This window comes from Paramisgurnus dabryanus, chromosome 6 (genome assembly GCF_030506205.2).
Source record: "Paramisgurnus dabryanus chromosome 6, PD_genome_1.1, whole genome shotgun sequence".
Taxonomy (NCBI): domain Eukaryota; kingdom Metazoa; phylum Chordata; class Actinopteri; order Cypriniformes; family Cobitidae; genus Paramisgurnus; species Paramisgurnus dabryanus.
In genome coordinates, this window is record NC_133342.1 from 11,336,269 (window position 1) to 11,350,482 (window position 14,214).

General features: G+C 38.9%; 1 protein-coding gene across 1 annotated transcript in view; it reads right to left on the bottom strand.

The window, feature by feature from the left end:
• Positions 1-1,959: 1,959 nt before the first annotated feature.
• The window catches only part of ncana (neurocan a), a 32,389-nt gene continuing 20,134 nt past the window's right edge, over positions 1,960-14,214 (bottom strand). Inside the window, exons 9-15 of the mRNA XM_065271279.2 lie at positions 11,924-14,194; positions 6,177-6,290; positions 5,371-5,529; positions 5,112-5,194; positions 4,788-4,932; positions 3,231-3,413; positions 1,960-2,253 (exon numbers count right to left, since the gene is read on the bottom strand). Of these exons, the coding sequence (XP_065127351.1) occupies positions 2,156-2,253; positions 3,231-3,413; positions 4,788-4,932; positions 5,112-5,194; positions 5,371-5,529; positions 6,177-6,290; positions 11,924-14,194 (3,053 nt within the window). The 3' untranslated portion in view covers positions 1,960-2,155. The remainder of the gene's footprint in view (positions 2,254-3,230; positions 3,414-4,787; positions 4,933-5,111; positions 5,195-5,370; positions 5,530-6,176; positions 6,291-11,923; positions 14,195-14,214) is intronic.

Below are 14,214 nucleotides of genomic sequence, written 5' to 3' on the forward strand. Positions count from 1 at the left end.
GGTGGCATTTAATAAAGAAAAACAAACCATAGTCATAAAAACACTACAGAGAGATCTGATCTTCACACAAATCACATTCAGAGACTTCAAATTGGAAAATTAAAACAAAGGTTTGTGTGAGTTGATAAAAGGCACAGCTGACCTCCCATAGCCTCTCAAAAACATCACCAGGTCACATTTCACTCCAAAATAAGGGCTTTCTGTCACTTTATAATATACTGTATATTGATACTGTAGTAATACTGTAATGTTATGTTGCTTGTGAGATTTACCTAAAGATGTGACCGTGTTGAAACAGTAAACACTGAATGATATAAGAGAATCAATGATCAAAACCTTTCAATTAATCCATAGATTATATACAGCAGAAATCATTCTTGATCATTCTTCATCTAACAAAATGTTCACTACAGAATACAGAAATAAACACACAGAACAAACTCAGAGAGAAAAGAAAACACACATTCAATTCACACTCGCACCAGCTGGGTAACTTTACAAACATATGACACACACACACAAACATGTTACATACACACATACACACACAGACAGACACACACACACACACACACACACACACACACACACACACACACACACACACACACACACACACACACATACAGACACACACACTTCACACATAAGCAGAGTCTTAAGGTGAGTGTGAATGAAACAGCACAAGATTCAAGTTTAATACTGTTTACACTCTCGAAAAAAATGCTTGGTTGTTTCAACCCAAAGTTAGGTCAAATATGGAGAAACCCAACTGTTATAAATAACTCTATGCTGGTTTGTTATTAACCAACTATTGTTTTAAACAAGCCAATATTTTAAGAATGAGACACAAAACCCTCTGTATTATTTCAGCATCTCTCAGCTATCTCTAGTGTGGAGATCAAACAACATCTGGATCACACGCTTGATTCTCTGAAGATCCCAATCACAACTCATAGTGCAGATTAACCCATGTTGGAGATGACTTTTACCATTTCACAGCTCTCTTCTATTTGTAAAACAAGTATGAAAATTAAAGATCTTTTGCTCTCACAGTGAATCATTTCAAAAACATACAGACAAGCAAACACATAAAAGACAATGTGTCAAGTGTTTGTTAAAAATCTGTGAGATCAATAACAGATCATAAAAGGGGTCTTTTAGGGGTCCTTTTCCTTTTCTGATTGGTTACCATCACTGTGCACAATAAACACTGCTGGGTTACTTTCAAACCAGCACTCGGTCAAAAGAGACAAAGACAACCTGCTGGGATTTATAACATTGTTGGGTCAGATATATGTCTGGGTTTGTCTCTTTTGACCCAATGCTGGTTTAAAAAACAGGGATTTTTAAAGTGTAGTCTGTTTTATCAGACAGAAACAGCTCAACATTACTGCAGAGAATTAAAACATTGTTTTGAAAAACATAAGATGTAGACCTAAATGATGTGAAGTTAAAAACAACATAGACATCAGCTTGGTTTATCAGTCGAGTATTCAAGAAGACAAACTGACCACAGTTTCTGTTTCTAATAAACAGGGGTCTATGCAGTTTTTCTATCATTCTTACTCAGTGACCTGGCAGAAATGCAAAGTTTAGTAGAGACCACACTGAATACAAATCTTGAAACATTACAAAACACAAATAACCTACAGCTGAACAAACACTACTGTCATCTGTACGAGTAACTCTATACAGATCTGTCTCTATATCACTGACTGCATTAATAATCCTCTGTCTGTCAATCTACAGTAACAACCCTTCGGACCTCATCAAGACCATCTCTAACCTTATAAAACCTAAATGAACTTGAACTGTAATCACAAAGAGGAGAAGATCTGGAGGAGATCAGAAGAACCAGAGAAGAAGATCAGGAGATCAGGAGAAGATCAGGAGGAGATGAGGGATCCAGAGGAGAAGATCAGGAGGAGTTCAGAAGATCCAGAGAAGAAGATCAGGAGATCAGGAGAAGATCAGGAGGAGATCAGGAGATCCAGAGGAGAAGATCAGGAGATCAGGAGAAGATTAGGAGGAGATGAGGAGAAGTAATTGTTTCAGTTTTTCAGGGTCTGTTGTGTTTCCTCTGACTGGAAAACACTGAAAGTGAAATCACAGATTAAAGTGGACGTCCCCTGCCTTTAAACACCAGTAAGGTTTAATCTCGTCCTCTGTGACCGGATCCATGTCTCCTGTGTCTCCGGTGCTCACGCCGGGATCTGTGGTGTTGCCGACGGTAGCGGTGAGATCGACGTGCTGCCATGAGACACACAGATGATATAAGCGACTGTTACAAAATATTATTGATCAAGAGATGCACTTTCTAAAAGTACTGCAGCAATATGATAGGATCTGATACCAGCGCTGTACTAACACTGTTTTTGATCTGTTATTATAATGCATCAAAAAACAGCATGTACATAAATATAAAAAAATCTGAAGTCTGAAGTATCTCAAATTATTCTCCTAAAATTTATGACAAATAAAAATAAATTCAAATTAGATCAAGTTTGTGTAATAATGATGTGTACTGAATAGCTCAGCTGACCTGTTTTTTGTTCGAGTTTGATGAGAATCTGTAACTCTAGTGGAGACCTTACTGAGGTTTTTTATCAGAAGAAACATTTAAGAAGTAAAAGACAAAAATCTCAAAACAAAAGTACGATATGTCTCTATATTTACCAGGTGGAGTGCCCTTATTCTCCACCAGAGGTCACTCCCTCTTAGACATTAAACTACACATCTCCCAGAAACCATTGCATGGACTCATTAGCTCTTGTTGAATGCTTTATTCTGATTGGTTGAGAAATGTTACACAAGTGTTGATTATTGTAAAACTTACACCTGACTTGTGAAGTGTCTTAAAATAACCACCAGAGTAATGTTTGTGGTAATCATGGTATAAGAGGAAGAATTGAGAAGAAGAGGTTTAAGCTGTATGTGTCCCTGAATAACCTTTACCATATGAAAAATCTTTGTTTTATAACGCTTCTTCAGATTATATAAAGGTATAAAAATAAAAAATGATTTTAAAAGCTTTGACTGAATGATTGTTTTGGCAACAGAAAAAGGCACCGCTATCTGGAGAATGTGAAGAAATGTCTCTTCTATCTATGCGGTCGCTGTGAAAAACCCTTTCTTAATCTATACACTTAAAAAAAATAAACATGTTCAGTCCCACTCAACAGAAAGCAGTGACCCTCTTATGAATGAATGTCTGTTTGGAGACTTACACTTGGTACAGATGATCTTGGGTCTTTCCCAGGTCCCATTGGGTCGACAGCGGACGGTCGGTACGTGACGCTGAAAGAAGCCATCATCACACTGATACCGAACCACTGCATGAATGTCATAGTGTGATCGTCTGCGACCCACTAGATAGGCATTGTCCACTGAAGGAGGTGTGGTACACATGACTGACACACACACACACACACACACACACACACACACACACACACACACACACACACACACACACACAGAGGTTAAACTCACAATACAATACACAACTGTTTTACTTTTATTTTACTTTTATGCTTTATATCAACTCTGATATGTTGAATGATGTTTGTTGCTTAAAAACAAAGCACTACTACTGACTGTAAACCCTTGTACAATAATATTTGTTAGTTGAAACCATTATTAGACATTTTAAACCTTCAAACCTAAAACCTTTAAAATATTTCTTCATCTAATGTGGTTACAGCCCTGAACCTGATTCTTTATTAAATCGAGAATCAAATGAATGTTGCACAAAAGCAAAGGTTTCCTGAGAAGAACTCTTATTCCTATCGTCAGAAATCTCGAGGTTCAGCTGTAAATCTCATCTCTGCTGAGCGCACAGAAGTCAGAAAAAAGCACCGTGGGAATTTAAGTGTGGAGCTTATACTGACATTCAGAGAGACTCTCAATGGAGTTAAAAACCCACCATACAAACTGACACCTCCTTGTGTTAAAGACTCAAAGAGAGAGAGAGAGAGAGAGAGAGAGAGAAAGAGAGAGAGATGCATGGGAACAGTTCACCTGTCATTCACACATAGATCCAATGAGGCACAACTGAGCTCTTGTCTTTTTTTTTAAATCGGATGAACCACACTGACTTTAGATGCTGTATACTTATAGTTGATGGAACATAACAATACAGATTTATTCTGTCATATTGTCAAGTGTGAACACATGCACACGCTCACACGCATGCATGCACACACGTACTCACGTACTCACAAGCATGCATGCACCCATGTACTCATGTACTCACACGAACACATATGCGCACACACACACAAATGCATGCACATGCACGAATGTACTCACATGCACGCATACACATACTCATATATTCACATACTCACACGCACACATGTACTCACATACACGCATATGCACGAACGTACTCACATGCAACATACACGTACTCATGTACTCACACACACACATGCATGTTCTCACACGCAAGCAAGTACTCACATACACACAAGCATACACACACATACGCATGTATATTACACACGCACGCACATACTCACACGCACGCATGTACTCACGCACGCACACACGCATATGCACGCTCACGTATGCATGCATACGCATGCACTCACTCACATGCAGCGGGGCTAGTACTCACACACACATGTACTCACAGACATGCATACGCATGCACTCATATGCACGCACACACATATGCACGCACACACGCACTTGCACACACGCATATACGCTATCACGCGCTTGTACACTTCCATACACCGCATGCGCTTGCACACAGGCACCCACACACACAATCTCACCTGTTCCTTTCTTACAGACGTAGGGCAGATTGTAGTTGCACGGCACATCGTTCCATTTGCCGTCTTCTCTTGAGATCATGACCACACAGTCCTCTCCACCCGCGAAGAAGTTATCCGGCTGACTCTCACGCCAGTTCTCATACACCTGCGAGAGATGAGACACATCTGAGACAAAGCTGATAATGAAATCTCATAGAACTGCAGATCTCCTGAGAAACTGAAAGAGTCACATCTTAGTAAAACTATGTACGCAGGTTAACAGTTGAAATTCAGACTTTTTCATCCATTAAGTTAATGAATTAATAATGTATTAAAAAGACTCACAACATCTAATCCATCAGTCCACTGGAAATCCTCTTCTACTGTACGATCATTCAGTCCAATCCAAATATTCTCATGACCTAAACCTGATGAAGAATAATGAGAGGAAATACTGAGATACAGATACATGCTCTTAAAGCTTTTCTCAGACCTAACCAATAAAAAACAGGTTATCAAAGTCATTGTCCTGAAGTCAGAAAGAGTGAACATACAGTAAGATCTGACCATCAGTAAGTGTCAGATGATTATTATTGTGATGTACCATTGAGAAAATCCTGCTCCAAAGATGATGTGATGCTGGTCAGATGACTGCTGTGCTCTCGACAGTCTTTCTCTGATTCCTCCCATGTGTGTCTGCGTTGAAAGAGTCGATAACAGTGAGCGTGAAACTTCATCCAGCCGTGTTCACAACCCTCTGTGTCTACAGGAGAGAAACACACCAACATCAGATCCATTATCAGGTTTGTGCGTAAACATGTAAACATGCACACTATAGTAATACCATGGTATTTTTAAAGTACAACGCCATAATGTTCATCTTAAAACCCATCTCTGGCAAAAAAATATGTATTAAATATTTGCTAAATGCATTTTGTAGGAAGTAAAGCTTTATAAGAATATATTTTTGAATTTGAAAATCTTTTCAAGCCAGTTATATTTGCAGGTCAAAAAATATATTTTTTTGCCGTATGGGAAGTACATTCACACCACGGTATATGTAAATAGAAATCCTTCACTTACATGACATACATCAAACACTAGCATACAATGCCACTAATATAAATGTTGATAAGGGTGTGACAGAAATGTTCTCTCTTTCCTAGCACATCTGCTTTGTTAGGTCAATATCTTCCCATAATGCATCTGTGTTAGTAAAGCTACATCACAAAGGATTCATTTTTAAAACTGAAATGATACCTGAATAAATGAAATAATGCTAATGTTTATGAGTATGTTTGACTGTTGTGTATTTGTACAGCAGAAGGGTTTATTTCTCAAGCGCGCACACATGCAGACTCTGTGATAATGATGTGAGTAAATGATAGAGAGACATTGAGATGATCTTACCTCTCTCACATTGGTCTCCTGTGTAACTGGGCAAACACAGACACACAAATGAATCCTCTTTATCAATGCACGTGCCTCCATTCTCACAAGGGTTTGATTGACAGTCATCAATATCTGCAAGAGAAATAATCCTGTTCATGAAAATAATCCTGTTCACTGCTGAATAGTAATTGTACTGCTGAGATGTTTCTCTTTAATAGCTCAGGAGAGGTACTGTAAGTCAGATCGCGGTTATGTTTAGTTTCAAGATCAACTCGAATCTTCTTAAACATTCTTTAAACTTGATCAGGAAAAACAAATGATAAATGAATAAATTGTTAATAAACAATAAGATTACAGAGCGATATAGTTTATGTGGCCATCATAACAGATCAGATTAAAAGATTTTAATGACAGATGTTTCTATTGTGATCTCTGACGTTTGCAGACTTTGCTATCTTTATTTATATTCCAATGTTTTTTACATAATACTGTTCAGGTGAAACATTAATCTGACGGTTTATTAAAAAACAAATAAGAAAAGATTAAATACATAAATGGCAAATGCACAAACTTGATAAACATATGCATATGAATATAAAGTTTCAAATCGATTTAATGAAATGCTTAATATTGACTTTTAAAACTCAATATTGAATGAAACATTTGTCTTTTAGTTCAATCAGAATAACCCTGTAGGATTAAAAAGCTCTCATTCATTATAATATTACTCGGTTTTAATAACACATATGATATATTAAATGTCAAGTCAGACGTCACTGCTGGTATCTCTCTTCATTCTTCATCACATTTAACTCTTCTTCAAATTCCAGCAGCAAATATAAATGACTTACAATGACTCAAACAACATGTCTGTCAAGCTAAAGAAATGATGAAATCTCTCTCTTCATCTCACCCTCATGTTGTTTCAAACGTGTGTTTGCTTTAGTTTGTCATCATGTTCATCAGATTGTTCATCTGTATATACAGTAGTGACCATAAAGCACCATAACATCAGTCTCTGAGAAGAAAACATGTCTATACTGTATGTGATCACTTACAATTCACTGAAAGTCTTTGAGTTTGTGCTACGAGACATTTATAGTGCTTTCCGAAGCATTGTGTTTAATATGTAATATCCCATAAAAGAAAGAATTATAAGAGTTTAAAACGAGAAGAGAGCGAGTAAACGTAAACAGATGAATTTCTTGTGAATGAGCTCAGACTCTTTATGAGGTGAATCTCAAGTGAAGAGTCTATCATCATCTGTTTTAACATACAGGGTTACTCAAAGACTTTTTCAGGTGATTTGTGGGATATTATATTTCTGAATATAGCACTTCTGAGGCTCAATCTTAATAGTGTCATCACAAGAGCTTAAAAACCATCAAAGACTTAAAGTAGCACAGTCTTAAACTAAAACTTCTAGGCTTTATATGAGCAAAACTGAGGATTATGGGAAGCCTACAGTCCTTTCTCAAGTAGCATGAAACAAACTTGAGAATAATATAAATCAACTCTGAGCTCTTTAAATCACCAGTCCATTTCTTTATGGTTTCTAAATGATGAAATCAGATGTGATGTATGATCAGTGATGGTGGGGTTATATTTTCCTCAGGTCATCTTCTGTTTCTTAAAGACACACAGTGAACTTCAGCTGGTCATGAATATTTCAATCAGCTCATACATTATTCAAACATGATCGACGGGGACGTTTGATGAAAGTGTTTTATATTTCACCCTGTACAGAACATCAGATTAATCTCATGTACATTAGGGGAGAACGGGGGCAAAAGTAACGCGGGATGAAAGTAACAAAGCGTTTTTCTCAGAGCTCTGACTACATCTGCATTTCACAGCATCTTTAGCACACAAACCCTTGACAGAGCTGACAAATATTGCATTATTTCCTCACCGTTTTGCATGTGTAGGTCCAAAAAGCTGTTTTTAACCATGATAAGTAAATTCCTAAAGCGGTCATTTTTTTCTTATAATATGTTGTGTTTCTGGTTTCATGTGTTAAAGTACTGATCAATCTACAGGTTGTTTAGTGCTCTAACACATCCTAAAGTTTACCTTCTCAAGAGAAGAGTTTTTTTTTTTTTAAAGTTCATCCTGTCGGGATGTGTTACTCACTGCTAATAATGTTGCATTACGTTGAACATTTATATTATGCTAATTTAAATATGGGTGTGAAGAAGATTTTAAAGTTAGTGAAGTATGTCATGTCACTCTCCGGTTAAATACGGCGTACCACAGGGATCAGTTCTAGGTCCTATCCTTTTCTCTTTACACAAGTTACCTCTAGGAGACATCATCAGGAAACACAGCATAAGTTTTCACTGCAATGCAGATGATACCCAGCTTTACATTTCCTCACATTCTAGCGAAACCCTCCAGTTTTCTAAGACAAAGACAAATAGGCTAACAGACTGTACTAGCGATATTAGTGACTGGATGGCAAATAACTTCCTTATGCTAAACTCCAATACTACAGCGATACTTATTATTGAACCAAATCGCTACAAACAAAATATGTTTATTTACTGTAACTCATTACTCAGATGATGTCAAGCAAATCAGGTAAACAAGCTTCAGCTGGTTCAAAACACTGCTGCAAGTGTGCTTACTTGATCTAAGAAGTATGACCACATGAGCCCAATTCTGGCATCTTTACATTGGTTACCAGTTAAATATAGCATACACTTTAAAATATTGCTAATTACCTATAACGCCTTAAATGGCCTAGCAGCTTCGTATCTTAAAGAATTTCTATCAGAATACAATCCATCACGGACACTATGGTCACAAAATTCTGGTCACTTAAAGCTCTACTGTGTACTTTATTGAGTTAATTCTTAACAAAAACCCATGTTTTCTTTCAAAAGTATGTGCTCATTCATGTGTAATTACTTCCCACCCACTAATCAAAGTATTCTCGTAAGTGTAGAATCTGCTATTTAAAATGCATACCGTCGAAGCGCTCTCTGGCTGAATCCATGTTGTGCCTCCATCTTTGAAATACATTCGCCGACGAGGGACATTCCTGAAATTCAAGCTCCGCCTTTCGCGCTTTCACTCTACACTCAGGTGGCCGATAGCTGAAGCCTCCGTAGGTTGCATGTGTAGGCGGTATACGTCATCAAGACAGTCTTATTTCAGAATATTAACAATTATAAAGCTGACAATTATTCTTAGTTAATTGTAAATTGATGTAATATGCGTATGACTTGCGAATGTAATGCTCAGTTGATTTAAATAAACCAGGCTTGATGACGTATCGTATCCAGCCTGTGACCTGCGTTGCGTAGCTGAATCCTTCGGATTTTACAACAACCGCACACCGTGATGAACCTGCAATCTAATGCTTTGATTTGAAAGCCTGTTGAAGACATATTCTCGAGGACATTAAAACAAGCCGCCAAGGAAGCGAAACGGGGATTTTAAACGACAACGTGACAGGAAAAACATAAAGACCAAAGTCAATATTGGAGTTAGTTTTCCAAGATGGGGCTCAAGGGACACTGAAGTTTACTTTCTATCTTCTCCACAGGTAATTCAGCATATTCGTTTACATCTATACAGTCCATGTTGTAAACTTGAAGTTTTATAGTTCCTTGGCTAACTTTAGCATGATTATGCATAACACTTGTTAGTGTAAACATGCATGTGGTTTAATGTGTCCGAACAGACACACGCCGTCTCTCCGCCCATTTATGTAATCTGAGGTACTGAGATAAATGTTTTTCATCTTTTCTGACCTCTAGCACAAACACACGGTGACAGCGCTATTTTTAGCCTTTCATTGATAAAAGCGTCTGCTCTGCGCGTCTTTCGTTTCATTTTACAAGCGTGTGAAAGTTGCGCGATCTCTTTTCACCAATATCAGAGAAAGCTCTTACATATACACGGACATGTAACGTTTACTTAAAACATAAGCATTGTACTCTGACATAATGTCTGACATAATACTCTGATAAAAGCGTCTGATCTGGGCGTCTTTCGTTTCATTTTACAAGCTTGTGAAAGTTGCGCGATCTTTTTTCACCAATATGAGAGAAAGCTCTTACATATACACGGACATGTATTGTTTACTTAAAACATAAGCATTGTACTTTGACATAATATTAGTTCGCGTCCATTTAAACCCGTCATGGTTGCTTTTTGTATGTGATTTTAAGCGGACATATCATGACAATCAGACTTTTTTCATGTTAAACATAAATCGGTGTGCTTTGATGGATCACAGGCAAAGGACATTGCAAATTGTTCATTTTTTTCTCATTGCTTTTGCTTTGTAGCTACTGGAAGCCATGTTAACCTTGGCATGACACGGCTGGGCCACCGTACGAGTTAAAACGCGTTCCGAATGGGGGGGGCTAGAAAGTAATATTCAGTTACTTGTCATATAGACTTTCACCGCTAGATGGGAGTAGATCTTACACAGTGGAGCTTTAATTATCCCTAGAATATCAAAAGTTTCTAAAGGTGGTCGAACCTTTTCCTACTTAGCCCCTAAGCTCTGGAATGATTTACCCAACAATGTTCATGAAACAGAGAAAGTGGATAACTTAAACTCTAAACTAAAGACATTTCTCTTTAACAAAGCATTAAATAATTTGTCTATTAAATATACTTATGCCGCAATAGAAACTAAACAGATATTCAACCACTTGCATTACATGCGAACGGCCCCTACACTAATAGGATTTTGTTTGTCATCTCATCTTCAATCTTGAGGACACTGAGACTAACAGACCCAGTTCCTGTTGCCATGAAGGTCATTGCACCACTGATCTACTAAACAATTGTTAAAAGTGCTATATAAATAAAATTGAATTGAAAAGTAAGTACTTTTTATTTATGTTCCTGTCTCTGACTCAACATGAAGACCTGATGAACCTCCTCATTCATAACCTCTTTCTCTCCCTCTCTCGTTCTCATGTATGAGCTTCACAAACCCTCCCATCCAAACCATGTGATGCACGCAACTTCTGTCGTCATAGAAACCAGTGAAAAAGGCTGCTAATCATCCTGACTACACAAGCCCCGCCCCTTCATAAGGTCCTCTCTCTAAGGTCACGTAGGGTCTCTCATGGATTTACACTCACAGCAGTTCAAAATGGCTCATTGTTTGTTTTAACCACAAATGTAAATGAGCCACATTCTTCAGTTCACAGTCTCTGACACTGTGGACAACAGTAGGGCATCATGGGATATCAACTATACAGAAACATATAGAAGGAAATCTCCAGTGGGATTCAAATATTTTGATGTTAGACAATTGTTTTGTGAGGTTGAATCAAGAGATTCTCTGTAATATGCAAGTAATTCCATATTATACATAATATCATCATAACCATCCATACTGTAGGTAAAAAAACAATAAAAGTGCTTGTAACTTTTGAGCAATCATTTGTACTGTCTAAGACATGCTCATAGTCACACACAGCAGGTTTCATGTCAATGAACAAACACACAAGCACATATGACCATTAGGCTTACTCGCCATATTAAACATAAGTGACATTTTGAACTGTTGGTGGCGCTAAAGGGTTTGAGATAGTCACTCAAAAGTTGCTATAGTAACAGTTAAGTCTGTCCTCTATCTGTTCCAAATGTCATACTTGAAAGGTTCGGTGGGCTGCCATTGATTTACATGGCACAAGAACAATAACAACACTAATGGTTATAGCAGGGGTCTTCCCCCTTTCTGGGTGTAACCTCTAATGAGAACAAACTGACTGTGTCTGTATGGTGAATTTTACCTCTTTGTCTAAATGAACTGTTATTTGTCATCATCTCAGTGCTGCTCTCTGGACTATTCAGATCTTTCTCTATGCTCAGATCTTCCTCTGGGTTACTGAGATCTTCCTTTGGACTGCTAAGATCTTTCTCTGTGATAGTGAGATATTTTTTGGGGTTGCTGAGATCTTCCTCTGGACTGCTGAGATCTTTTTCTGTGATAGGGAGATCTTTTTTGGGGTTGCTGAGATCTTTTTTGGGGTTGCTGAGATCTTCCTCTGGGTTGCTGAGATCTCTGCTGAGATCTTTTTCTGTAACAGTGAGATCTTTTTTGGGGTTGCTGAGATCTTCCTCTGGACTGCTGAGATCTTTATGTGTGATAGTGAGATCTTTTTTGGGGTTGCTGAGATCTTTCTCTGGACTGCTGAGATCTTTCTCTTTGATAGTGAGATCTTTTTTGGGGTTGCTGAGATCTTCCTCTGGACTGCTGAGATCTTTTTCTGTGATAGGGAGATCTTTTTTGGGGTTGCTGAGATCTTTTTTGGGGTTGCTGAGATCTTTTTTGGGGTTGCTGAGATCTTTTTTGGGGTTGCTGAGATCTTCCTCTGGGTTGCTGAGATCTCTGCTGAGATCTTTTTCTGTAACAGTGAGATCTTTTTTGGGGTTGCTGAGATCTTCCTCTGGACTGCTGAGATCTTTATGTGTGATAGTGAGATCTTTTTTGGGGTTGCTGAGATCTTTCTCTTTGATAGTGAGATCTTTTTTGGGGTTGCTGAGATCTTCCTCTGGACTGCTGAGATCTTTCTCTGTGACAGTTAGATCTTTTGGGGGGTTGCTGAGATCTTCCTCTGGGTTGCTGAAAACTTCCTCTGGACTGCTGAGATCTTTTTCTGTAACAGTGAGATCTTTTTTGGGGTTGCTGAGATCTTCCTCTGGACCGCTGAGATCTTTCTTTGTGATAGTGAGATCTTTTTCTGTGATAGTGAGATCTTTTTTGGGGTTGCTGAGATCTTCCTCTGGACCGCTGAGATCTTTTTCTGTGATAGGGAGATTTTTTGGGGGGTTGCTGAGATCTTTCCCTGGGTTGCTGAGATCTTCCTCTGGACTGCTGAGATCTTTTTCTGTGACAGTAAGATATTTTTTGGGGTTGCTGAGATCTTCCTCTGGACTGCTGAGATCTTTCTCTGTGATAGTGAGATCTTTCACTGTTATGCTGAGATCTTTCTCCGGGTTGCTGAGGTCTTCCTCTGGGTTGCTGAGATCTTTCTCTGTGATAGCGAGATCTTTCTCTGTTATGCTGAGATCTTCCTCTGGACTTCTGAGATCTTTCTCTGTTATAGTAGGATCTTTCTCTGTGATAGCCAGAACTTTCTCTATGTTGCTGAGATCTTTCTCTGTGATAGTGAGATCTTTCTCTGTGATAGTGAGATCTTTCTCTGTGATAGAGAGATCTTCCTCTGGACTGCTGAGATCTTTCTCTGTGATAGTGAGATCTTTCTCTGTGATAGCGAGATCTTTTTCTGGGTTGCTGAGATCTTCCTCTGGACTGCTGAGATCTTTCTCTGTGATAGTGAGATCTTTCTCTGTGATAGTGAGATCTTTCTCTGTGATAGAACCTGTGATGCTGAGAACCGGCGTTTGAAAGCTTGCCATCTGAGACTTATCTGGAGACAATGTGATGGCTGTTCCTGTGTTTTCACTGCTTGAAGACTCAACGTAGGACATAGTGGTGCTCTGGCCAGCTGTGGTTGTCATCTCTGTGGTTCTTTGGCCTGGCCTTCTGCCTTTGTTTCTACGTCTGTATTGAATTTCTCCACGGGCCTCCAAAGCAGCGTCGTCCTGGTTGAGCGAAATAGTGTCTCTCCTCTCCGGTAATAAACCGGTATTCAACGTTACCACCGTAAGCGTCTTTTCGGACGTGGCACCTGACGACAGGTACGTATCGCCCCACGAGCTTCCCTCCACCTCAGGGGTTCGACTCTCTCCGGAGTAGCTCTCCGTCAGGGACAACCTACGTACAGATTCTTTGGAAATGGAGACCGGAACTTCTTCCTCCATCTCATTGTCCGGGTCAAGGGTTCCTATATTCTCTCCAGGTTTCTCTGTCACCTGAACCCATTCTTCACCTGTCCCTGGAGTGTGTTCTGTTGCTTGACTGGCCTGATCAATGCTCGATCCATCTCTGGTGCCAGTCTCTGGTACTGTTGAGCTCACAGGCGGATGGGAGGAGATAAATTTATCCGTGACTGACGTAAGACCAGAGACCCTTGAGTTGCCCAACCACGACATGAACCCTACAGAGACAAACGCAAGA